The following is a 27,921-nucleotide window of genomic DNA, read 5'->3' on the forward strand; positions in this document are numbered from 1 at the left end:
CACAAAGATTTTATTTCCCAGAACATTACTTGACAAACCAAACCTAATTGAAATTGAAGGTCAATGAACCTTTATTTTGATTTCAAGAATAAGCTTATGGTTTCTTTGGCGCCAACATTGTTTTCGCAATAAATTGTTTCATAAATTTTGAGCTAATCCTTTTTTTTGTGCTTTGTAGTCTTTTGACTCAATATCAGTAAACAAATGTCGCATTGGCTGATTATGTTGTTTACTGTTTGCCTTTTCAAAGATTACTGTTGTAATGAATTATGGTTTTGAAAATTGTGTTTTCTATAGAAATGAAAGGTTTTCTAAAATTTGCCCCTTTGTTTCTTCTTTATGTCTTTTTGTAGCTTGGTGTCAGCAAGGAAGAAACAGGACACATCGTCCGTCAAACGAACTAAAAGACAGTATTTGTTGTTGATTTCTCCAATAGGTAATGGCTTTTTGGCTTTGATATATTCAAAGAACAGAGTTGCGAATGTGTTCTTAGAACGCTTGTCAAGTGAATAGAATCAAGTTGAAACGAAGTTTTGAACTTAGCTTTTCCAAGGAAGTACGCAGGTTTATAATTTTGTAAACACAAGGCTACACTCCTTTGTTTTGTTACAATTGTTAGAAATTTTGCTAAAATTTTGGTCGAACTTGCTTAAAAAAATGATAATGTTGTTAACATTAGTCTCAGTGATGTCACCTTTAAAGATAAAAGGAGAGGTTACGAAGTGATTTAACCAATTTTTGGGAGGAAATTTCGCTAATTTTTAAAAAATTCAATTTTTTCCGCCTTTAATAAAAACTGCCCCCAAAATGCCACTTTGTTTAACGTGACCAACAAAGTGACCGTTCGTACAGATATAAAAATTCTGACATCATATCCGTTTTCACACAGATAAGGAAAATTATGAATTCTGGTCTCTAATAAAGTGCTCTGGAACTACCAATTTGAGGAACTTTCACTAATTTAAAGCGTTTTTTATTAAAAATGCATTATCTACATCTGATATACCAAAATTTTTGTTCCTCAAAAAATTTAATTCAGAGTTTTCTGAAATCATTGCGTTTTTCATCGGCCGAGCAAAGAGTGCAAAGTCAGTTTTAGTCTTATCGTTTTTGTAATGAAAAGCTATTGTTTTATTTCGGCTCTGTCCATTTTTTAAGTGATTCCCGCATATTTTGTGTCCCAATTAAAGAAACTTTGCTTTTAATTAGAGGCTCAATTCTGAGAGGTTCAGATTGTGTTCAAATGAGTCTCAATGAACCATATATTTTTTTCTGAATAAAACTCTCGTTTTTCATAGCTCCGCCATCTTTTTTTTGTAAAATTTAATGAAATTCTGATTTCTCCCAGTTTTTTTGTTCCTTGTGTTCTCTTATGACTGAGTCTTATTGATCAAAGATATTGCTTGCTATCCAAGGAGCTATCAAGAAAGACGAAACTCTCTAATGTTTTTAGCTGATACTTAACTGTTTCAAGCTGATACTTAACTGTTTCATATTTTTAATTCAATGACTTTTTCGTCAAGCTAGCTGTTGCACTAACTTCTAAAACAATCTGTCGTTTTAATTCAGGAGCAGCAATATCAACAATAGTGGTGATCTAATTGAGGAGTTCTAAAATCAAAAACAATTGGAATTGCAATGGAACGCATTTTTTCATAAAATTTTTTGCTTTTAATAGTTAATTTTAGTACACAATGATTTTATTTCCCAGAACATTACTTGACAAACCAAACCTATTAACAATTGAAGGTCAATTAACGTTTATTAAAAATTCAGGAATAAGCTTATGGTTTTATGGGCTCCAACATTGTTTTCGCATTAACATGTTTAGTAAATTTTGAGTTCGCCCTTTTTTTGTTTTTTGTAGTCTTTTGACGTAATATCATAAAACAAATGTCGCATTGGCTGGTTAGGTTGTTTACTGCTTGCTATTTCGAAGCCTACGGTTGTTATGAAAGCTCTTCTAAGATTTCATTGAAATTCTACGAGACTTCATTGAAATTCTTTTGCGTATTTCCAAATTTTGATGTTTTTTTGCTTTCTTGTCACATTATCACAATAGTGATAATTTTAAAAACACGTCAGGAGTGTTGAATGAAGAGGCAACTAATTATTTTTTGATTTTTTTTGAAAAATTATCATTTTAGCCTTTGAAACCGTTTTCTCAGAAAATTTGGTTGTTTTGTATGACTTTTGACTGTATTTGTTCATTCTATAGCCGTATCACATTTCGGATGATTGTTTTCAATGGGTTCATAGGGATGTAAAAAAGCCATTTAATTGTTTTAGTTGTTCGCTAACAGTTTTCATTGCTGTTATTTGATGGTATTTTTCCACAATGACAAGCTCCATTTTAGTTCTCGCGAAATGCAAGTTAAGTTGTCTAGACAAGTTAAGCTCATTAGTTTAGCTTTTCTATGATGCTGCTTCAACATTTCAGAGAGATTTATAAAAGAACAGGGAAGCATTGAGTTTTGATTGTAAAAAACCCTTGTTGTTTTATTTGATTGTGTTGTTCGTGCCTTCTCTCATAGTCTTGTTAATGTCGGTATCATTGGCATTCTAATGAGGATTTATTGTTTTTTAAGTTTCACCTTAAAGCCACTCCTTAAATGGATTTAATAATAGCTCTCTAACAATAAATGAATTTTTGAAAGTTTTCCTTTTGTACCTCATTTGGCTCAGAATGAATTCAAAATTGTGTCCAAACTCACATTACACCTGCCTGTAAACTAATAAATTTAAAGAGGTTTCCTTGATTTGAAATCTACTAGTTGTAAAAATAGAGTGCAGCAATGAAAGAAGACAAATCGTCGATTAAACGCAAAAAATAGCATTTGTTTTTTAAAACTTCAATAATTTATTTAGTTGTGTTAACTCTTATAGTTCTTTTTGTTACTTTTTCTCAATTGTTTCATAAGGTTACATGATGCATGCATTCTAAAAACGCCTAGTTGTTGAAACCCTCTGTATTGAGGGAGATCAATGTACTCAAATTGTTTTCTTCATCAGTCAATGTTCGCCGATCGATATATTCAATGAAAAGAATTGCGAATATGTTATTGTCAATTTAATGAAATCAAGTTTTGTGAACATCTAGTTTTGTAAAGTTTTGTAAATTTTGTGAACATTAGTCTACATTCCTTTGTTTTGTTCACAATTGTTATAATTTTTGCTGAAATTATGTTCGAATTTGCAAAAAATATGATAAACTTGTTAACATTAGTCTCAATGATGTCACCTCTAAAGATAAAATAAAAGAGAGTTGATGAATTGATTGAACCCATGTTTTTGGAGGAAATTTTGGCTAAAATTTAGAAAATTTAGTTTTTTTCACCTTAAATGAAATATGCCCCCAAAATGCCACTTCGTTTAACGTGATCAACAAACAGACCGTTAAATCAGATACAAAAAATCTGACACCATCTCCATTTTCACACAGATAATGGTAATTTTTTTTCTGGTCTCTAAAAAAGTGCTCTGGAACTACCAATTTGAGGACCTTTCTCTAATTTAAAACGTTTTTTATTAAAAATGCATTATTTACATCTGAGATACCAAAACTTTGTTTCTCCAAAAAATTTAATTCAGAGTTTTCTCAAAATATTGCGTGTTTCATGGGCCGGGCAAAGAATGCAAAGCCAGTTTTAGTCTTATCGTTTTTGTAATGAAAAGCGATTGTGTTTTATTTTGGCTCTGTCCATTTTTTAAATGACTCTTGCGTTTTTTGTGTCCCAATTACAGAAACTTTGCTTTCAATTAGAGGTTCAATTCTGAGAGGTTCAGTCTGTGTTCAAATGAGCCTCAATGAACCAAATATTTTATTTCTGAATAAAATTCTCGTTTTTCATAGCTCCGACAATTTGTTTTCGTAAGTTTTTAATGAAATTTTGAGTTCTTCCAGCTTTTTTGTTCCTTGTGTTCTCTTATGACTGAGTCTTATTGATCAAAGATCTTACTCGCTATCTAAGGAACTATCCAGAAAGGCGAAACTCTCTATTGCTTTTAGCTCATATTTAACTATTTCAAGCTGACAGAGGTCTTTACAAATCACCATTTCATCAAATATTTTTGATTTAATGACTTTTTTGTCAAGTTAGCTGTTGCGGTAACTTCTAAAACAATCTGTCGTTTTAATGCAGGAGCAGAGAAAACATGAAAAGTTGTGATCTACTTGAGGAGATTTAAACATCAAAATTTTTTGGGATTGCATTTGAACGCATTTTTCTTTTAAAATGTTTGATATTTATTAGTTAATTTTAGACCACAAAGATTTTATTTCCCAGAACATTACTTGACAAACCAAACCTAATTGAAAATGAAGGTCAATGAACCTTTATTTTGATTTCAAGAATAAGCTTATGGTTTGTTTGGCGCCAACATTGTTTTCGCAATAAATTGTTTCATAAATTTTGAGCTAATCCTTTTTTTTGTTCTTTGTAGTCTTTTGACTCAATATCAGTAAACAAATGTCGCATTGGCTGATTATGTTGTTTACTGTTTGCTTTTTCAAAGATTACTGTTGTAATGAATTATGGTTTTCAAAATTGTGTTTTCTATAGAATTGAAAGGTTTTCTAAAAATTGCCCCTTTGTTTCTTCTTTATGTATTTTTGTAGCTTGGTGTCAGCAATGAAAAAACAGGACACATCGTCCGTCAAACGAACTAAAAGAGAGTATTTGTTGTTGATTTCTCCAATAGGTAATGGCTTTTTGGCTTTGATATATTCAAAGAACAGAGTTGCGAATGTGTTATTAGAACGCTTGTCAAGTGAATAGAATCAAGTTGAAACGATGTTTTGAACTTAGTTTTTCCAAGGAAGTACGCAGGTTTATAATTTTGTAAACACAAGGCTACACTCCTTTGTTTTGTTACAATTGTTACAAATTTTGCTAAAATTTGGTCGAATTTGCTTAAAAAAATGATAATGTTCTTAACATTAGTCTCAGTGATGTCACCTTTAAAGATAAAAGGAGAGTTTACGAAGTGATTTAACCAATTTTTGGGAGGAAATTTCGCTAATTTTTAAAAAATTCAATTTTTTTCTACCTTTAATAAAAACTGCCGCCAAAATGCCACTTTGTTTAACTTGACCAACAAAGTGACCGTTAGTAGAGATATGAAAATTCTGACACCATCTCCGTTTTCACACAGATAAGGAAAATTATGAATTCTGGTCTCTAAAAAAGTGCTCTGGAACTACCAGTTCGAGGACCTTTCACTAATTTAAAGCAATTTTATTAAAAATGCATTATCTACATCTGATATACCAAAATTTTGGTTCCCCAAAAAATTTAATTTCGAGTTTTCTGAAATTATTGCGTTTTTCATCGGCCGGGCAAAGAGTGCAAAGTCAGTTTTAGTCTTATCGTTTTTGTAATGAAAAGCGATTGTGTTTTATTTTGGCTCTGTCCATTTTTTAGGTGATTCTGGCATTTTTTGTGTCCCAATTACAGAAACTTTGCTTTTAATTAGAAGTTCAATTCTGAGAGGTTCAGATTGTGTTCAATTGAGTCTCAATGAACCAAATATTTTTTTCTGAATAAAACTCTCGTTTTTCATAGCTCCGCCAATTTTTTTTGTAAACGTTTAATGAAATTCTGATTTCTCCCAGTTTTTTTGTTCCTTGTGTTCTCTTATGACTGAGTCTTATGGATCAAAGATATTGCTTGCTATCTAAGGAGCTATCAAGAAAGACGAAACTCTTTAATGTTTTTAGCTGATACTTAACTGCTTCAAGCTGATATAAGTCTTTAAAAATCACAATTTCATCATATATTTTTGATTTAATGACTTTTTCGTCAAGCTAGCTGTTGCAGTAACTTCTAAAACAATCTGTCGTTTAATTCAGGAGCAGCAATATCAACAATAGTGGTGATCTAATTGAGGAGTTCTAAAATCAAAAATGATTGGAATTGCATTGGAACGCATTTTTTCATAAAATTTTTTGGTTTTTAATAGTTAATTTTAGTACACAATGATTTTATTTCCCAGAACATTACTTGACAAACCAAACCTATTAACAATTGAAGGTCAATGAGCGTTTATTAAAAATTCAGGAATAAGCTTATGGTTTTATGGGCTCCAACGTTGTTTTCGCATTAACTTGTTTAGTAAATTTTGAGTTCTTCCTGTTTTTGTTTTTTGTAGCTTTTTGACGTAATATCATAAAAACAGATGTCGCATTGGCTGCTTACGTTGTTTGCTGCTTGCTATTTCAAAGCCTACGGTTGTTATGAAAGCTCTTCTAAGATTTCATTGAAATTCTACGAGACTTCATTGAAATTCTTTTGCATATTTCCAAATTTTGATGTTTTTTTTGCTTTCTTGTCACATTATCACAATAGTGATAATTTTAAAAACACGTCAGGAGTGTTGAATGAAGAGACAACTAATTAATTTTTTGATTTTTTTTGAAAAGATTATCATTTTAGCCTTTGAAACCGTTTTCTCAGAAAATTTTCATTGTTTTGTATGACTTTTGACTGTATTTGTTCAATCTGTAGCCGTATAACATTTCGGATGATTGCTTTCAATGGGTTCATAGGGAAGTAAAAAAGCCATTCAACTGTTTTAGTTGTTAGCTAACAGTTTTCAATTGCTGTTATTTGATGGTATTTTTCCACAATGACAGGCTCCATTTTTGTTCTCGCGAAATGCAAGTTAAGTTGTCTAGGCAAGTTAAGCTCATTAGTTTAGCTTTTCTATGATGCTGCTTCAACATTTCAGAGAGATTTATAAAAGAACAAGGAAGCATTGAGTTTTGATTGTAAAAAACCCTTGTTGTTTTATTTGATTGTGTTGTTTGCCTTCTCTCATAGTCTCGTTAATGTCGGTATCATTGGCATTCTAATGAGGAATTATTGTTTTTTAAGTTTCAGCTTAAAGCCATTCCTTATATGGATTTAATAATAGCTCTCTAACAATACATGAATTTTTGAAAGTTTTCCATTTCTACCTCATTTGGCTCTGAATGAATTCAAAATTGTGTCCAAACTCACATTACAGAGCCTGCCTGTAAACTAATAAATTTAAAGAGGTTTCCTTGATTTGAAATCTACTAGATGTAAAAATAGAGTGCAGCAATGAAAGAAGACAAATCGTCGATTAAACGCCAAAAATAGCATTTGTTTATTAAAACTTCAATAATTTATTTAGTTGTGTTAATTCTTATAGTTCTTTTTGTTACTTTTTCTCAATTGTTTCATAAGGTTACGTGATGCATGCATTCTAAAAACGCCTACTTGTTGGATGGTCGCCGATCGATATATTCAATGAAAAGAGTTGCGAATATGTTATTGTCAATTTAATGAAATCAATCAAGTTTTGTGAACATCTAGTTTTGTAAAATTTTGTAAAATTTTGTGAACATTAGTCTACATTCCTTTGTTTTGTTCACAATTGTTACAATTTTTGCTGATATTATGTTCGAATTTGCAAAAAATATGATAATCTTGTTAACATTAGTCTGAATGATGTCACCTCTAGAGTTAAAATAAAAGAGAGTTGATGAATTGATTGAATCCATGTTTTTGGAGGAAATTTTGGCTAAAATTTAGAAAATTCAGTTTTTTTCACCTTAAATGAAATATGCCCCCAAAATGCCACTTCGTTTAACGTGATCAACAAACAGACCATTAAAACAGATGCAAAAATTCTGACACCATCTCCATTTTCACACAGATAATGGTAATTTTTCTTTCTGGTTTCTAAGAAAGTGCTCTGGAACTACCAATTTGAGGACCTTTCTCTAATTTAAAACGTTTTTTATTAAAAATGCATTATTTACATCTGAGATACCAAAACTTCGGTTCTCCAAAAAATTTAAATCAGAGTTTTCTCAAAATATTGCGTGTTTCATGGGCCGGGCAAAGAATGCAAAGCCAGTTTTAGTGTTATCGTTTTTGTAATGAAAAGCGATTGTGTTTTATTTTGGCTCTTTCCATTTTTGAAATGACTCTCGCGTTTTTTGTGTACCAATTACAGAAACTTTGCTTTCAATTAGAGGTTCAATTCTAAGAAGTTCAGTCTGTGTTCAAATGAGCCTCAATGAACCATATATTTTATTTCTGAATAAAACTCTCGTTTTTCATAGCTCCGACAATTTGTTTTTGTAAGTTTTTAATGAAATTTTGAGTTCTTCCAGCTTTTTTGTTCCTTGTGTTCTCTTATAACTGAGTCTTATTGATCAAAGATCTTACTCGCTATCTAAGGAACTATCAAGAAAGGCGAAACTCTCTAATGCTTTCAGCTCAAATATAAGTGTTTCAAGCTGACAGAAGTCTTTACAAATCACCATTTCATCAAATATTTTTGATTTAATGACTTTTTCGTCAAGTTAGCTGTTGCGGTAGCTTCTAAAACAATCTTTCGTTTTGATGCAGGAGCAGCGAAAACATGAATAGTTGTGATCTACTTGAGGAGATTTAAACATCAAAATTTTTCGGGATTGCAATTGAACGCATTTTTTCTTTAAAATTTTTGATATTTATTAATTAATTTTAGACCACAAAGATTTTATTTCCCAGAACATTACTTGACAAACCAAATCTAATTAAAATTGAAGGTCAATGTACCTTTATTTTGATTTCAAGAATAAACTTATGGTTTTTTTGGCGCCAACATTGTTTTCGCATTAATTTATTTAGTAAATTTTGAGTTTGTCTTGTGTTTTTTTTGTAGTCTTTTGACTTAATATCAGTAAACAAATGTCGATTGGCTGGTTAAGTTGTTTACTTTTTGCTATTTCAAAGCTTAGGATTGTTATGAATTATGGCTTCGAAAATTGTGTTTTCAAACGAAATGAAAGCTTTTCTAATATTTGCCCCTCTCTATCTTCTTTATGTCATTTTGTAGCTTGGTGTCAGCAGTGAAAAAACAGGGCACATCGTCCGTCAAACGAACTAAAAGACAGTATTTGCTGTTGATTTCTCCAATATGTAATGGCTTTTTGGCTTTGATACTACGAGACTTCATTGAAATTCTTTTGCATATTTCCAAATTTTGATGTTTTTTTGCTTACTTGTCACATTATCACAATAGTGATAATTTTAAAAACACGTCAGGAGTGTTGAATGAAGAGGCAACTAAATAGTTTTTCGATTTTTTTTGAAAAGATTATCATTTTAGCCTTTGAAACCGTTTTTTCACAAAATTTGATTGTTTTGTATGACTTTTGACTGTATTTGTTCATTCTGTAGCCATATCACATTTCGGATTATTGCTTTCAATGGGTTCATAGGGAAGTAAAAAAGCCGTTAAAATGTTTGAGTTGTTAGCTAACAGTTTTCAATTGCTGTTATTTGATGGTATTTGTCCACAATGACAGGCTCCATTTTTGTTCTCGCGAAATGCAAGTTAAGTTGTCTAGGCAAGTTAAGCTCATTAGTTTAGCTTTTCTATGTTGCTGCTTCAACATTTCAGAGAGATTTATAAAAGAACAAGCAAGCATTGAGTTTTGATTGTAAAAAACCCTTGTTGTTTTATTTGATTGTGTTGTTTGCCTTCTCTCATAGTCTCGTTAATGTCGGTATCATTGGCATTTTAATGAGGAATTATTGTTTTTTAAGTTTCAGCTTAAAGCCATTCCTTAAATGGATTTAATAATAGCTCTCTAACAATACATGAATTTTTGAAAGTTTTCCATTTCTACCTCATTTGGCTCAGAATTAAGTCAAAATTGTGTCCAAACGCACATAACAGAGCCTGCCTGTAAATTAATAAATTTAAAGAGTAGTTTTGATCCAGCAGAAGACCATCGTTTGTCAAATTGGTTCCAGAAGAAAAGTTTTAAATCGCTTCCCATCCTCAGTTTAGTGGGCATACATCTTTACGCCCCTCTAACAAACCTGGTTTTTTTCTTATGTCTAAGCCGATTTGTCATCTGGGGGTCAGAGAAAACATTCTCATGTTTCCCCTTTTCGACATTTTTGGTTATTTAGCGATTTTTGTATTTGCAAACAATTAAAACTCAATCATGGTGAAATGATTAGTGTTTGCTCAATGACAAAGTTCTCGGATATTAATAATTTTGTTTCTGCGAAATTGCAGTAGAATACAATTGACCGAAGATGCTTGTTTTAGCTATTTTTTTTTTACTATGTGACAGTTTTCCTTTTTTTGGCTTGTTGTTTTCTTGTCCGATTATCACATTACTGAAAGGCACAAATCACATTTTTGCAATGCACGAAGGCGCAATTGATTACTTTTAACGTTTTTAGCGAATAAAAAAAAGTTTAAAGTATTCGACACAATTTTCTCGCAAAAATTGAATTTTTGAGTTTGGCTTGTAATTGTTCTTTTTGTATTCGTGAGATATTCTGGACAACCAATGGTCTGTATGGTTTCCTATGAAAGCATCAATGAGCTTATTTAGTCTTTTCCGTTGATAGCTATTGGTTTTCATATTCTTGAATTTAATTGATGTCAAAAAGTATAAACGATTTTATTAACGTCGCTCTTTGGTTTCGTCTACTTGTTAATTGTACTTTCAAAAGAGGTCCCATACCTTTTCTGGTAAATTGCTGGTCATTTTGTTTAGTTAAGTTTTTCTCTGAATCTATTAGGACTTTGGTATAATTTTTTAAGAAAATTTTTTATAGTCATTGAGTTTCGGTCGTAATTAATGCTTGTTGTTTTTTGTTGTTTGTTGTGTCTTGGTTTTTGGGTCTCCTTAATGGCAGGTTTTATTGTTCCACAAATGAAGCATTAATTAATTTGGTAGACAATTGAGCCAAAATGTGAATGTGTGTGGTCGAAACTTTATGTGCCAACACACATTACCGAGACTCCTTGTTTAAATTGAATTCATCGTGTTTGGTTTAGATTATTTTGACTAGTTCTTCACGAATTTTTTTTTAGATTCGTGGATGATTTTTAATTGCTATTTTTGTTAGTCGATTTAGTTCCTTAAATTTAGTTTTTTTTTCATGGCTCTTCCCGGGTCGAGGTGTCACCGCTAAAAATCGCTAAAAGATGTAAGATTTGCGGTGAATTTGAGTAAAAAGTGTAAGATTAGCGCTCAATGCGATCAATGCGGTGAAAAAAAAGTTTTAAGCGGTGAAAAATTTTTTTTCACCGCTTAAGCGGTGAAAAAAAATTTTTCACCGCTAAAAATCGCAAATCTTACAAAAATTCACCGCAAAATTCAACGCTAATCTTACAATTTTTCATCATTGGAAGAGATGTATTAAAAACATGCAAGGGTAGTGCTGAATGATCAGCAGCCTCCTAATATTAAAAAAGATATAATACTATAAGTTATGTCGAACACGCTGTCCATAGAGGATCACCTAACGGATAGACAGTCAGCTTACGGATAAAAGATAAGCATATTAAACAAAGATGTTTTAATTTTAGCCATCTCTGAGGATAACTGTTTTCGCACTTTTCAACTTAGAAGTATTATAAAATATTGATCTCAATCTATGTGTCCTTCTATAGGCAATCTTTGAATTTCAGTGTTGACTCTGTCTTGTAAGTTAATGAGTACTCGTCTTCTTTTTTGATGTCTAGGGTGGGGATTCCTATCATTATTTTTTATCCCCTATATATTACGAGTATGAAACACTTAAACAATTTGGTCCAGCTTCTCTAAAAGGCCTTTTTCATCGGGCCAAGGAGTTGTTCAAAGTAAACCAAATTGATATCCCAGACTACCAGTACTATATAGGTTGTAATGCAAAAAGAACGGTCCGCCTAACTTTCCTAGAAAAAAAGTTAGTATTTTAATCGGAAATTTGCGAATTTCGCAAATAACGAATTTTAAAAAGAGGTCTTTTTCATCGGGTCAAGGAGTTGTTCAAAGTAAACCAAAGTGATATCCCAGACTACCAGTACTATTTAGGTTGTAATGCAAAAAGAACGGTCCGCCTAACTTTCCTAGAAAAAAAGTTAGTATTTTAATCGGAAATTTGCGAATTTCGCAAATAACGAATTTAAAAAATAGGCCTTTTTCATCGGGCCAAGGAGTTGTTCAAAGTAAACCAAATTGATATCCCAGACTACCAGTACTATATAGGTTGTAATGCAAAAAGAACGGTCCGCCTAACTTTCCTAGAAAAAAAGTTCGTTTTTCAATCGGAAATTTGCGAATTTCGCAAATAACGAATTTAAAAAATAGGCCTTTTTCATCGGGTCAAGGAGTTGTTCAAAGTAAACCAAAGTGATATCCCAGACTACCAGTACTATTTAGGTTGTAATGCAAAAAGAACGGTCCGCCTAACTTTCCTAGAAAAAAAGTTAGTATTTTAATCGGAAATTTGCGAATTTCGCAAATAACGAATTTAAAAAATAGGCCTTTTTCATCGGGCCAAGGAGTTGTTCAAAGTAAACCAAATTGATATCCCAGACTACCAGTACTATATAGGTTGTAATGCAAAAAGAACGGTCCGCCTAACTTTCCTAGAAAAAAAGTTCGTTTTTCAATCGGAAATTTGCGAATTTCGCAAATAACGAATTTAAAAAATAGGCCTTTTTCATCGGGTCAAGGAGTTGTTCAAAGTAAACCAAAGTGATATCCCAGACTACCAGTACTATTTAGGTTGTAATGCAAAAAGAACGGTCCGCCTAACTTTCCTAGAAAAAAAGTTAGTATTTTAATCGGAAATTTGCGAATTTCGCAAATAACGAATTTAAAAAATAGGCCTTTTTCATCGGGCCAAGGAGTTGTTCAAAGTAAACCAAATTGATATCCCAGACTACCAGTACTATATAGGTTGTAATGCAAAAAGAACGGTCCGCCTAACTTTCCTAGAAAAAAAGTTCGTTTTTCAATCGGAAATTTGCGAATTTCGCAAATAACGAATTTAAAAAATAGGCCTTTTTCATCGGGCCAAGGAGTTGTTCAAAGTAAATCAAATTGATATCCCAGACTACCAGTACTATATAGGTTGTAATGCAAAAAGAATGGTCCGCCTAACTTTACTAGAAAAAAAGATCGTTTTTCAATCGGAAATTTGCGAATTTCGCAAATAACGAATTTTAAAAATAGGTCTTTTTCATCGGAACAAGGAGTTGTCCAAATCAAACCAAACTCGGTATGGAGTATCCCCAGTGTATTTAGAGCCTAAAACAAAAAGAATTTTTGCTATAGCTTGCCTAGGAAATGTAAAATTTATTTAATGAAGAGGTGCACCCCCCCCCCCTGCCCCGTTGAGACGCCGGTTAGTCGGTTTCCCCCCCGCTGGGATTTTGTGCACCTCATGGTGGGGACGTAAATGGCGTATTATGGACATGTCTGCAGCTGTCTGGATTGTCATTGTCAAAAAACCAGCTGGGGTGCTGGTTCAGGTAATGTAAAAAAAATGATGTTGCTTTGAAAACCCCGAGTCGTGGTAGCGCTTAAAAATTTTTTTTCACCGCATTCTAACGGTAGCGCTGAAAAATTTTTTTTCACCGCTTTCTGCTCGTAGCGCTGAAAACTTTTTTTTCACCGCTTAAGCGGTGAAAAAAAAGTTTTCACCGCTACTAGCATAATGCGGTGAAAAAAAATTTTTCAGCGCTACCACGAAGCGGTGAAAAAAAAGTTTTCACCGCTAAAATCGCTAATCTTACAAAAATTCACCGCTAAATTAATCGCTAATCTTGCAAAAATTCACCGCTATGAACGCATTGAACGCTAAAAGATGCGGGCGCTTTGCGGTGAAAAAACTTTTTTTTCACCGCTATTCACCGCTAATCTTACATTATTTTTTGCCCAAACCTCGACCCGGGTTCCCGCTGTTTTTTATGTTATTATCAATAATTATGTTATTATCAATAAATTCTAAAGACATCCTAAAAGAAATTGCCCAGATCTTAAGTTATATACAATTTCAATTCACTGGGTTGTAATTGTGTAGGAGCAACAGGAGGATGACAAGAGTATGTCGAAGCCTCTCACATTGGAGGTCATCTCTCAGAGCATCTCTCTCCTGTGCAAGATAGGCACTGGACTCGCACATGCATACGTCAGACTGGATGTACACGACAAGGTGAGCAGCAAAGGATACATTACTGAAGTTTGCAGCTGAGATCAGAAAGGAATAGAAAACCCTCGTCGAGGCTTTAGTGGGAAAACATAAAGGAGACATAAGTGGGAAAACTTTTCTGGAGACATAAGTGGGAAAACATAAGTGGGAAAACTTTTCTGTTTTCGCCACTTACCAAGCTTAGAGGTTGAATATTGTTTGCAATTCTCAAACACATGTGTCATATTACTATTTAATGTCTTGTGTTCTGCAACAAGGGTGTAAATAGCATACTGTGGAGGGCACTAACGGAAAAGATCACGTATAATTATCAGTTACATAGATCAATGATGGTCCAGACCGTGTATATAACGGCTGGGATAGTAACCGCCCAAACTCCCCTTCTCCCCCCTCCCCCTCCTCCTCCGAAGTTAAATTTAATGCATATTTCTACCACATCACTCGGGTAAGAAATGCGCTGACAACACATTTAATTAGGGGAGGATTGAAGCGCAACACATTGAAGCGCAATTTTAAGGCCGCTAACTTTTTTAGCTGACGAAACGGGCTAAAAAGCTAAAAAGGATCTTGATTTTCGAATCCTTCTCATCCGCTATCCTGTGTGAAGATTAAATTTTGGTAAAACCTCAAACGCTAAAGCGCAAAGAACACTTGCAAATTTTATACCTAAAATCAGCTCAGGCTATGGTTTTGTGGAGAAAAATGTATTTCCGGTGAAACGCGGTGAAGGAAAACATTTTACCGCAAAAACCGTACGTTTTTAGTTGTTGTGAGAATTTGGAATTGTGGTCTGAACCTCCCTCAGTTTCAAATATTCACATTTTTTCTATTCACAAAACTCTTTGTGAGATCTCGTTAGAGGGTTTTTGCAATGTCTATTTTCAGGAGCTCACCAACATCACCATGCTTTCGACTTTTGTTCACTTGAGGTACATTGACATATCAATGAACAGTATCAAGGACATCTCCCCTCTCAACTGTCTCACTCATATGCTCACTTTGAAGAGTGACCGCAACCTCCTTGCCTCCCCCGCTTTAGCTCAGTTGCCATACTTGCAATCGGCCAACTTTGCCAAGAACAAAATAATCGCAGCCGAAGGTTTGCCTTGTATTGCTATAGAATTCAATTCCGGAGTCTTAACTTGAAGTGTTTTGATTTTTCATTTGTTCATAAAAAACTACGAATCCTTCTCAATAAATCCGGTATAAAAATGTGATAGCTTTTTATGAGTTTTTCATTGCTCTTTATCAAAAGTCCACGATTGCAATTTGGAATCAACGTATCAAGATTCTAAATAGATTTTAATTTCGTTCCGAGTTTTTTTGCCACCCGATTTCGGTGGCAGTAAACTAACACAATTCATTGCACTAATTCTCAGAGCTTGCAATTATTAACCAACTTGTTAAATATTACATGGCTTCTGCGAAATCATGTAATATTAACTTAGGTTTTACTAGTGTACTCTATATTAACTAAATGATTTGATCGTTTAAGGAGTGGATCATCCCCTGTTGGAGACACTTCACTTATCTTACAACAAGATCAGTTCTCTTTCCTCCTTCGCCACTCTCAACCTCACAATGCTACACACTCTGGAACTGAGAAGCAACCAGCTCAGAACTACCAAGGGACTCGTCATTCCTACTCTCAGGTAGCGTCACTTCTCTAGACATCAAAAAAGTTGATACAAAAAACTCTACATTGCCGCAAAGTTTTCAAACCAGCTCTATAGGCTGAGTTAACAAAGCACAACTTGAGAATAATACAATGATCAATTTCCGCAAACACTAAATAATACTGTTGTATGAGGGTTGAAAGCTGAGTGCGCTTTGCTTTCCAGGAAAATGCGGTTTTTATAGTTTAATAGGAGGAGGGAATGAATATTACATTTGTATATGCCATTGTAAAAGTGGAAAAATATCGCCAGGGTCAAATTCTTCCGGGGAAATGAAACAGCTCCAAACGTTGTCATTGTTGATAGTGGCTAAGATACCAAGTCATTATAAGCTACAGACAACGAGCAACATTGCTTTCATTGTCAAACTAATGACATTTATTTTGTTTTCAATGCTTGAATTGACCAAAACTAGGTTTAAAGATCGTCATGTTTGGGGACATCAAGTACAAAAGCCTGTGAATTGCGGTTGTAAGATTCTGAACTTTATTAGGCAGCCTATCACGGGAAAACAATAGCGCCCAGATCTCACAATTCGAAAGGTTTAAGTTTGGTGGTTCGTCTTCTTCCTAACAACGATAGATTTCCCGTGTTATGCTCTTGGCTGTTCAAAAGTGTCGATGGTAAAAACACTTAAATTAAATAACTGTAACACTAATTACAATAACTCAATAGGCATCAGGTAACATGCGCTACGACAATCAAAATAACTACTACTATAACTAATTCTAACACAAGCAACCACAAGCTTGGAACAATAACTAACTAAGTTATTTCTCAATCCAACTCTACAGTAATACCGATTGCCGCCTATACTCAAACGCAATTAAAACAGCTGGAATAATCCCTCAGCTAATAACAGACTGATGAACCACAGTCTAACAACAACAATAAGTCCGAGCTTCTCGCTCAATAGGCAAACTCTGCCAAATAACTGTATCTAATCCGAGCCGCTTGCTGAATCAAATACCGCAAGTTCCAGAGCCTCTCGCTCACTTGCAACAAAAATCGGTGCTCAATAATGTAACCGAATTGCAAAGACTACTCAGAGCTTCTCGCTCAATCAAATACCGCAAGTTCCAGAGCCTCTCGCTCACTTGCAACAACAATCGGTGCTCAATAATGTAACCGAATTGCAAAGACTACTCAGAGCTTCTCGCTCAATCAAATACCGCAAGTTCCAGAGCCTCTCGCTCACTTGCAACAACAATCGGTGCTCAATAATGTAACCGAATTGCAAAGACTACTCAGAGCTCCTCGCTCAATCAAATACCGCAAGTTCCAGAGCCTCTCGCTCACTTGCAACAACAATCTGTGCTCACTAATGTAACCGAATTGCAAAGACTACTCAGAGCTTCTCGCTCAATCAAATCATGCAAACTTAACCAAATAACTCTAATTCTATAACAGCGACTATTCAGAGCATCGCGCTCAATCGCTCCGGCAAAGTTAACGCAACGACGCTTAATAACAATTAACAAGAGCCTCTCGCTCAATAATACCGGCAAACTATGCCAAACAATCGATAATTAACTCGTTCACGGTTAGCAACTTCTGCGCTGCGCTTATAGTGTAAGCCGCTTTTATACTGAGCCGAGCAAACAGTTTGTTTACTCAAACCAAACAACCGTCATTATTGCACCACGTTTCCACTTGCCATAATGCTATTGGCTACTTTGTATACATTCCGTCATACCAATGCCGTAAAACTTCAACGTGTCGAATACCGAACTTACCTAATAGATATCAGTCAAGATGGCTGCCAAATTTACATATATGCGAACTCCGGATTTTTCTGTTCTCACGTGCAATTTGTTCACATAGGGGAATTCCTAGGGTACCGTCCGCACGTCCGCTTATGTGCTGTAGGGTTACGGTCCGGTTGCGCCGTACGTCCGTAACAAGCATAAAGATCAAATTGGCCGGCAAGTCGACTTATACTTAGTTGCTTTACGAATTATGTGTTTCCGGGTCTTTTGTTTACTTAGGGTGGTTTGGGGGGTATGGTTCGTATACCGCCAAATCAAGCGTAGGCTCAGGGCCTTATTGCACCCTAGTATGACTAGTGTTCATTAAACTCCAAAATTGCGAATTTCGGATTTTTCCCCAAAATTATCACTTTTTCCCCTCATAAGTGTTAATAGCTCCGGACTGGGTAAAGCTGGCACTACCAATCCTGGTTTATAAATAACTTAGGGCTGCCCTAGGGTGATGGTGACCCCAGCTTGGTTCAGCCATATCGGCTTCAAAAAATCGGGGGGGGGGGTGGACAAATTTTCGGTCCCAACTTGTAAAAATTTTCAGATTTGGCCAAAATTACGAATTTTGTAAAACTCTGTTTCTTTCAGTTATAATTGATGTCAGTGACAACTAACGGTGTTTTTTGTTGCAACAAGCTACTCGCGGATTACAGCAAGCTAGTATTCAGTATAGAACGCATTTTCATAAGAATCCCCGTAAAACGCATTGAGGTCAGTAATACGCTATAATTGGTTTATGAACTTCAGCTACGTAGCAGTGGCTTTTTATATGCTCTTCTTGAACCTCATGAGAGCTAGGATACCTACATATAAATCACGCAAGAGATTGAAAGAGATGGCTGAAACTCTTTACAGAGAATTTGATGATCACAGTTCAATTTATTATAATTCCACACTTTATGGTAACAGTACATATGATAGCAGCAACTGCCAAGGTTCCGCCAACTCTCAATCAGTGCACCACAAATCCCCAATCCTTAATAGAATACCTGCAATTTCTATGAGGTCAGGGTAAACCGTTTTAAGAAAATTACTTCACTTTCCGTTTCTCGTTAAAGTCATTGCTGAACCTAATCTACTTGGTAGCTTGCTCCCCGTCTAGAGCTGAATGTTCTTTAAAGGCTGTCCAGTGTTCATAGCTATTATTTTGTCACTAGTTGCATTGCATAGTTTTCCGTTTAACAAAAAAAAATGTTTCACGACTAAAATTCTAATAGTTGTGGTCTCAGCCTATTGGTTACGATTTTACAGCGGTCAAGAAAAAAAATTCATCAAAAGTCTATGTTTTAGAGGTGAATTTGGTAATTTTAGCGGTGATTTTTTCGCGTCAAGAATTGTCATATATGGTTATGAGTTAGTTATATATACAGTATTTACAAATTGCTACAAAATACTGTTGCAACCCAGCTGTTAGTTCCTTGTTTATCCGTCTCATATTTTTTCCGTTACACCAACGGTCATGTTATTTTTTATGGCTTTATTTCGTATTTAAATAAAAATCATCATTTTATGCGGGCGCTGTCTCTTTACGACTCAAAGGGGAGTAATGGTGATCCATTTTTAAATCGTTGACTTCTATTTTTATTTGATGTACTTAAGAAACCAAATGCCGCACGTGAAAAGAACCTTTTATGTCAATCTGCTGAGCAAAGTCAAGAAAAGGGATAGACTTTATAATGGTTTTCGTTTATATCATTCTGAGAGACACCAAAAAATGTAAGTGTGAAAAAAATTTTGTGCTAAGCGAGCAATATTTGTTGATCAAGTGCGGCTTTTTCAAAACTACGTTTTAGTTTTAAATTTCTCAAGCCAGTGGTGTTTGTCTCAGTTAACTAAGCCGATTACAGCACGATTGGAATCAATTGCATGTGGTTAATCATTGATGAAAAATTGATTGTGTTGAAGGTTTCCCAGAATAATTTTAGGGACGTAGCAAATGAAAATTTTTAAACTAATTTTATAACAATTTTTTATTGCACCTTTTCTTGGTTTTCTTTATGTACCACTTCTGCTATTTCTTTTGTCAAAAGGGTACTCAATCATTGGATGATGACGATCTGTACCGTCTGTATTGCAGGTTGTTTCGCCAATTGTTTTGTCCTAGCCACATCTTGTGAAAAGAGTTTGTTAGAAGTTTTCCAGATATAACTTTTGGGTTTTCTCATGTTATTTCTGCTCTGTTAATGTTTCAAAATCTTTAACGAAAAAACTAATGAGTTAATTTCATTTATTGAGGTGTTGAATGGGGCAAAAATGAATGTCTACCTCGAGTCAGTTCCGGAGTCCTCCAGCTATGACTTTTTTTACTGTTTTTTTCGACATTTGATCTGATTATATTTCTAAATGATTTTCCTAATCCATTCATAGGCCATTCTAGGCCTAGTTTTTCAATCAGTCAAATAAAAATTTTGAAATGTATGCCAAATCTTTTCCTGCTATGTTGATTTTGTAGTTTGGACGCAGAAAATATAATTCACCGTTCAAGTAACGAAAAAATCGCTGCTATCAGAAAACTTTTCAACCTTTTTTTTCAAAGGAACAATTCAATGTAATTGAATGACTGAAGAATATGCTGAAGGTAAATTTAATCATATTAGTCATAATTGTTCACTAATTTTATTTGTTATTCTTTTTTTTATCGTTCTTCGTCCAGGGAACCTGATTTTTAAACGAGCACTTTTTTTACACTTATCTTTTTTACGCATGATCTAAACACTTTCACCCATATCTGTAATATGTTGAGACAGGCCACTAGCTGGGTGGTTCATGGTAGCTTACGGCAATCAAAATTGATCGATAGTACAACAAGTTTATTTCCACTGTCAAACTGCAGGGTGAACCTTAGCTAGTGAAAACCTTTGAGAGGGTAATATCAACCGTGTCATATGTTTCGTTCTTAATTTTTGTTTGCTATTTCTGTTGCATAAGTTACCAAGCACTGCCACTGATCAAAAAGTATTAAAGCAAGACAGCCTATAGACAATCAAGCCAATTTCATGAATGAACATATGGAGGAAGTTGATATATTTTGCCATAGAGTCGTTGTCATGAACTGTTATCTAACCGAATTTGCAACCAATTGAAGTCATATCAAACGGATTAAAGTTTTTTGTTACATCTGGAGTATTTGACAACTAGTTATACACTGTTTCGATTGTAATTGTTTTCAACGTAATTATTTGTTTATGAATATATAATCATTAATTATCTGCCAGCTTGCTTCTACTTCCATTTAACTTCATTTTTGCCCACTTTGATTTTTTCTGTGGATTAGGCTGCCAAATTATGCATATGAGAACCGAACTTTATCATTGTGACATTTGAACAGGCCAAACTCTAGAATAACTTGGCGTAAATAAAAAAAAGCTGCTCAGCTGGTTGAGATTTTCCACTTCTATGTTGAAGCCGAACTTATTAAATCAACAAAAGCATTCATGGGCGGAATAATCAACAGATTTAAAAAAGTGTGACAACCAAAACTTAATGCTACATTCAATCACAACACAACCGACCCATTCACGTTTTGCATTATGTTAGTTCGTGAAATGAGTACCTAAAGCGAAACAGAATTTCTAGCTGCAACTACTCCACCATCGTCAAGTTAGTTTTGCCCTGTATGCACAAAATACGCAATCAACTTTAATACTGCATCAAATTCTGTATGATTTGGTTTGCGATGAAGTCTGCTGTCGGTACAGAATAGTTGACAAAAATTCCATATGATTAACAAGTTTCCTACGTCAAAAATACAAACCGAAAGCGTGACGTTGAGTATATTAATTTGCTTATTATCTGCCAACATGCTTATCTACAGCCAATCAAGGATGCATATGTACATGAAAAACCATGTGACGAGAAGAATAAAAGGAGCTTGCAAAACTTCCAAAATTTATTTAAAACTCCCTACTTCCGTCTTGTTATACTTACATTCCGTGGTTATTTAAGCGCAATTTCTTGAGCGGTAATTTAATGTTACTCTGTTTCGTTACTATAAATCGATTTTTGGACACTAATTTTTTTAAGTTTTCTTTAATGAAAAGAGAATTGAATTAGCTATTATCAATCTTTCTTCCCGAGGAACAAATTTCCTGAGGAAAAGAAATTTTGTACGAATTACAATGACAGGATTTGTAGTGTGGGTGGGGTGGTGTGCTGGGCTTGGGTAAGTTCGACCATCCGAAGATTAAACTTCTGATGCCAATGATTGCATAATTTCCATGCAGAATATGCAAAAACATGAATTTGAGCGCAGTTTGAAGTAACAGGGGGAATTGGAAGAAGATGAATCGGAAGCAAGAAACAGTTCAAACGTTGCTTTTTACCCGGGTTGACCCCATAATTCAAAAAGTTATAAAATTACAACTTCATATTATGGCTTCTATGAAAAGTTGTAATCATAGAACTCTCATTGTATGCAAGTTGTAAAATAACAAACTTTTAAAGAAATCTTGAAGAGGGCTAAAACAATGCACAATTAGTGTGTTTCAAAAAATAAAATAGAAAAAAAATCGAAAAAACTATTTTTCAGTGATACCGTATTTATGGAAAAGTTGCAGTCATAGAACTTCATAAAAAAAATTTTTTTTTGAATCCTAAGATTTAGAAATCGTAATTTCCAGATGTTTCGAGAATTCCAATTTTTTTACAGTCAACTCAAATCTGAGCCTCAGGTGACATTTTTGCATTACTTTATGGAAAAGTCGTAGTCATAAAACTTCATAGAGCAAAAATAAATTTAATTGCTTGTTAACAGCCAATTTTAATGTAATGCGTAACTTTTTAACTTTTTTCCAGAGCCGTCTAAACTAGTCATATGTGAAGTATGCAACAGCAAAAAAAAACGCTGTTTAAATCATTCAATGTGACTGGAGACAGGGAAAGGTTTATTTCAAGAGAAAAAAATCGTATAAAACATTGTAAACAAAAAGCTGGAAGTCTCTGAAGGCTATACTATCACCTTTCTTGGTGCTCACTAGTCTTTTCACATATAGCTTAGGCAATAAAAGTTTGAAAAACAACTATTAAAAAATTTTTTCTAGAAACCAGTGTTTCAAATACGTTATAACCGGTAGAGTATAAATGAAACTTTCTGTTTAGGAGAGAGAGAAAAATTGATTTAAGGCAAAACAATCTATGGTCAAAGTTTTTGAATTATAGCCGTTTGCTACCCTGAGTAGGAGTGCTTTTCTGCTATAAAACGTTCTTCAAATGAACGGGAAGGCAAATAAAATTGATCATATACGATTTTCGCCAAGTACACATTTAATCAACAAAAAACAAAAAATAAAAAAACTTTCGAGAATCATTGTATTGTGTTTGCCCACTGCATGGTATGCAACCAGGTCTTAGAGCATGCAGTTATGTCCTAACTTACAGATATCTCTAGCTTAGATTTCCAAGAGGGTGATATCAGGCAACTCCTTTGAAAATGTCGTTTACGCAAATTTTTTTTTAATTTTTTGGTTAGGAAACGCAGATTTTTCGACCGTTTTTTATGTAAAAATTGCTCTCATTTCTTTACCAATGGGCTTTGGTTGCTCAAATTGACATGACAAGCGTGTGTTAGGCTAACGTTGGCTATGGAATGAGAAATTTTCCCATAATTGATGTATAAGTTCAAGTTTTGCCATTTCGTCAAATGTTTCTCAAAAAGTCAATCTTATTTAAAAAATATAAGGGGACCTTTTGGCCCAATGAGCTGTTCAATACTACCCATACTATTTTGGCGGTGCCTCCTATCCATAAGGATGGTAAAACACCCAGAGATTTTTCTTCTGGGTCAATGCTTAAAATTTGATACATAAAAAAGTGTGTAGTTCGGAAACTCTAATTTTTCGACCGTTTTTTATATAAAAACTGCTCTCATTTCTTTACCAGTGGGCTTTGGTTGCTCAAATTGACATGACAATCGTGTGTTAGGCTAACGTTGGCTATGGAATGAGAAATTTTCCCATAATTGATGTATAAGTTCAAGTTCTGCAATTTCGTCAAGGGTTTCTCAAAAAGTCTATCTTATTTAAAAAATATAATGCGACCTTCTGGGTCAATTAGTTGTTCAATGTTACCCATACTGTTTCGGTAGTGCCTTCTATCCATAAGGATTGTAAGGCACCAGCTTTTTTGGTTTGGTGTCTTCGTTTAAAATCTGGGGGCTAAAATTTTTTTTTTTTAAAAAACCGATTTTTTGTTAAATGTCCATCCCTTTGTGCCCTTACAGGCACCTTCTCCCATGTGCTGTATTTTAATTGTGCGTTGTTTCTTTCTTCTATGATGTGCTATAATGTTCCTGGCTTATCCGGGATTTTAGATTTTAGCTATATGTCTTGGAAAAAAAGAGCCTCCATTTTTGCTTATTCTGCAAGAAAAACACTCAAAACTGTTTTCCCTTGTAGTTTAAGAAGCTCATGAGGACTCACGAAAAAACCAAGACTCTTTAAATGCCTCCTTTCTGTTGTTATGGAAGAGTAGTAACCATAGAACTTCCATATTATGGAAAAGTTGTAGTCATAAAACTTCCATTTATGAAAAAGTTATAGTCATAGAACTTTCATTTATGGCAAAGTTATAATTTTACCAATCTTTAAAAACTTTTTTGAATTATGAAGTCAATGGTCCATAATATGAAAGTTCTATGATTAAAACTTTTGGTCAGCCCGGGTATTATTTTTTTAATATCTGTTAAAAAGTTTCTTCAGGAAAAAAAGAGTAATTGAAATTGAAATGTCAAACAAGACTTGATTGTTCGTTCAAATTGAATGTAATGTTGGTCGTACTGAGGTGAAAAATTGTATTGAGGTGAAAAAATTGTATAACATCAAAACGTAGACGCAAACTTTAATTGCTTCGTTCGACCTTGACCGAACGTGTAATAAAGTTCCGTATTTCTTAAAGCATGGGACTTACCAGAACGTTACGGAATTGGGTTAAATTCGAAGGCTAGGCTATTCTGAAGAAAATTGGCAACTATTTTTAAAAATTGGCCAATTTTAATTGCGAAAAATAGGCTACAAACCTTGTAGACTATTTTCAGTTTTGGAATGTGACTAGAATCCATGTTCTGAAAACCTAATCGAATTAGTCTCTGTTTTGTGTACTTTAAACAAATTGAGTTTGGTGCAATATACATCAATTGAGTTCAATTTCCCTTTTGCCCTAGACTCTGCCTGGAAAAGTTTGGTAGAAATGTAGCGAACCAGTTTTTCATGCCAACCAAAATAAAGCATATCTGGTTTTTCCATTGTTGCTCCAATTAATTGTGCCCAACAGTATAACTGATTCACGTGTGCTTATCTGCTTTTTTTTAGTTATTGACGTATTATTTTCGGATTTTCAGCTGCGCAACAAAAATTTTAAAGTTTTCAACTGCCTCAAAACATGAAACTTGAAAACTATCTCAAACATCTTCACTCACTTTTGGAGAACAGCGTATGAGAAAATGTTTTGTTTGCTTTTTTCCGTATTCTATCGTAACAAAATTCATGTAACTATTTAATTTAGTTATGGTATTGATTGTCACGACATAATGTTATCTCTTCGCTAATTTTGCGCAAAATGTTTTTCGTCGATAAATCTATGTTTGACGTAGCTTGTTGACAAAAATGAGGGCTGAAATCATTGCCCATTTACGCTTGCCATTAAATCATTACGCTAATTAGTCAAATTCAATACTCGTATCTGAAAAAAAAGCAAAAATGTTCGATAATTGTCTTACTCTCATGTAAATTATACCAGCATTGCCCTCAATTTCCCGATTTATTTCCTTCATCGATGTATAACGTGACAACTTTGATTGGATTTTGAGCATAAATTAAAACCTATGTAAAGATTGTTGTGAGTATCAAGATTTTGATAGCTTGGCAATAAAAAAAACAAAACATTGCGAAAAAACCTCAAAATTTATGAAAAAACCTCAAAATGTAAGGAAGAGAAATGGTTGTCAAAATTTTGCGTTGTTTGAGTTTTTAAAGTAATTGTATAGTTCTCCCAGATCTCGCAGTCAATGAATGGTATAGTTGTTTAAAAACATAGATTTTTCAAGATCAAATCGAGGCATGGTTTGACAATAGCGAGCAATGGAAAAAAGAAATTTTGTGAGTCAAAATTACAGCTTTACATATCAAAAATTGCCCCCAACTTACCCTTGCTTCCGTTTTTTTCCTTTTCCATTATAACAACTTCAGTATTCCTTGTTTCAAATCGTCGAAGAGAGCATACTTTATACCTTAAACATAACTAGAATCTAGGGAACACCAAATAGTTTTTCTGTCTTTTTTTCCTTGAAGATGAGCAAACAAAAACTAAAATTTGCCTGAAGAAAAAAGCCTGCCTCGCTTGTATATTCCCCCATTTTTTTCAAAACAAATGTCGGAACTATTAACCCAAACGTTGCACACTGGTCTCAAATTCACTGAAACTAAAAATGGATTTATTATTTAACCATTTATTAAGGAAAAATGTGGAACTACCTCCGGGGTAAGTTTTTAGGTAGAAAAAATTCCTTTCTCAATTTGAATAATATTATATAAATCCTTTAACATAAACAATGAGGGTACTAAAATTCACGCGACCATGTATAAAGATTGAAAAAAAAACATATCTTTGAGAAGTTATCAACCATCCATCAAATAGTTTATGAATGTATGTATCATTTCTATAACAATCTATACAATTTTATAATCTATGTAAAAAACAAGAATGTTGTTTGTGGATGAGTTTAGGAACCTGTACTTGGCACAGAACGTGATCAAGTACTTGGAAGATGTGGACAAACTGTGCAACCTGCAGCTGTTGCATATGAGAGACAACCACATAGAGCACTTGGATGGATTCAGTGAGAACAACAGAGCACTACAGTACCTCAACCTGAGGAGCAATCATGTCACTGCTAAAAAGGAGATACAGAAGCTAAAGGTACCCTCAACATAAAAATAATCAAAAACTCAGTCGAAAACAGTCATATCCTTAAATCTGGTTAAAAATTTATAATAATTGTATTATCCTAATATATCTTCCTAAAATTACATCTAAAGCGCTGCAGTTAATTCAGCATAGTTTTTTTGTAGTTCTTTTTGAATGATCAACGAGAAATTACATGCATCGTATACCAACTTTTAAAATTGTCATATACCGTCATTCCGGGTAAATTTACGGCACTTTTTTAAATTGAAAGCTCACCCGGGTTGACGTCATAAATGAAAAAGTTGTAAAATTGCAACTTCCTATTATGTCGTCTATGAAAAGTTGTAATCCTAAAACTTTCATATTACGAAAGTTGTAAATTAACAAATTTTCAGAGAAATCATGAACACGGCTAAAAGTGATCACGTGAACCTATCAATGTTCAATGTTTTTCTTAAATAATGAACTGAAATAAACAAAAAATGCACTTCACAATTTGAGAAAAAATACGTAAAGCAACAGAAACAAAATACAATTGTGTTTTGTTTGCTTATAAAGGTTTGCATTGTGTTGCAACCATTTTCCGTAGATAAAACAGTCAGGGTTTTGGTTACAAACTCTTACATCAAAGTTATCAGGTTATATTAAAATGATCAATATGTACCCAGATTTTTTCTTTCCTAGGCAATCAGTTCTAGGCAATCAATTCTGTTTTAGAGTATTTGCATTGTAGGGGTGGTGAAACTTATTTGGGCTGAAAACAAGGTAGATTTGCAGTACTCACTAATTCAGGTGCTGCCGATGTTGCGATGTGTGGTTATGGCCGAATGTCCGATCAGCGACGAGGACGACTACAGAGTCGAAGTCCTGATTGCACTTCGGAAGAAGATCGAGAGACTTGACAAAGACGAGTATACTGAAGAGGAGAGACAAGAGGCAGAAGAGATCAGTGAACAGAGAAGAGCGGAGGAGAACCCAGGAGGTCTTGATGGTCAGGATGCTGACGATCCCTTGTTGATTGATGACGATGGCTTGGGAGGGGAGCCAGGCTCGAACGAGGAAGGGAACGATTTCGACATCGACGATGAAGTTGATTATTCCTGATGATGAACAGCTAAAGTTACAGATAACTAAATAGCAAATGAGAAGAAACCTCAATAATGTGTGAAAAAAACGTGAACCAATATCATTGTAGCAAACAGATACAAACTATAACTTGAAACGCGTCTTTCCCATTTTAGCCCCTCATTATGGCATATTTACGGTAATGGGGGACTTAAAGTTATATGACTACGGAGCTAGGAGGCTCCAATGGGAAAGACTACATCTGAATAAAAGTACTAACATTAGTTTTTTCTTGTCAACAAAATCGAAGCAGCTGATTAGCAACAAACGGCGGTTCCAGAGGTTTCAGAGCAAAATAGGAAAATCAAAGTGTATGTTTTGTGCATTTCTTCGATGGTCAACAAAATTGTCATCATTTCGTGCATCATTCAGAAGCACGAAATGAGCAGTTAGCAAACAGTCGCTTTCTTTTACACTGCATTACGTAATAAAAATTCAACTGCATTCTTAACTATGGCGCTGTATGAGAAACTAAACTCAATTGATCTTAAC

At 34.2% G+C, this 27,921-nt stretch overlaps 1 protein-coding gene across 1 annotated transcript in view; it reads left to right on the forward strand.

Annotated features, from left to right (window-relative positions):
- LOC142350879 (leucine-rich repeat-containing protein 23-like) overlaps window positions 1–27,571 on the forward strand; it is a 31,981-nt gene extending 4,410 nt beyond the window's left edge. Inside the window, exons 2-6 of the mRNA XM_075402865.1 lie at window positions 13,842–13,973; window positions 14,856–15,069; window positions 15,466–15,622; window positions 26,124–26,316; window positions 27,097–27,571. Coding sequence (XP_075258980.1) covers window positions 13,866–13,973; window positions 14,856–15,069; window positions 15,466–15,622; window positions 26,124–26,316; window positions 27,097–27,408 — 984 coding nt within the window. The 5' untranslated portion in view covers window positions 13,842–13,865 and the 3' untranslated portion in view covers window positions 27,409–27,571. The remainder of the gene's footprint in view (window positions 1–13,841; window positions 13,974–14,855; window positions 15,070–15,465; window positions 15,623–26,123; window positions 26,317–27,096) is intronic.
- The last annotated feature ends 350 nt before the right edge of the window (window positions 27,572–27,921 follow it).

This window comes from Convolutriloba macropyga, chromosome 1, assembly GCF_964194025.1.
Source record: "Convolutriloba macropyga chromosome 1, txConMacr16.3, whole genome shotgun sequence".
NCBI lineage: Eukaryota > Metazoa > Xenacoelomorpha > Acoela > Convolutidae > Convolutriloba > Convolutriloba macropyga.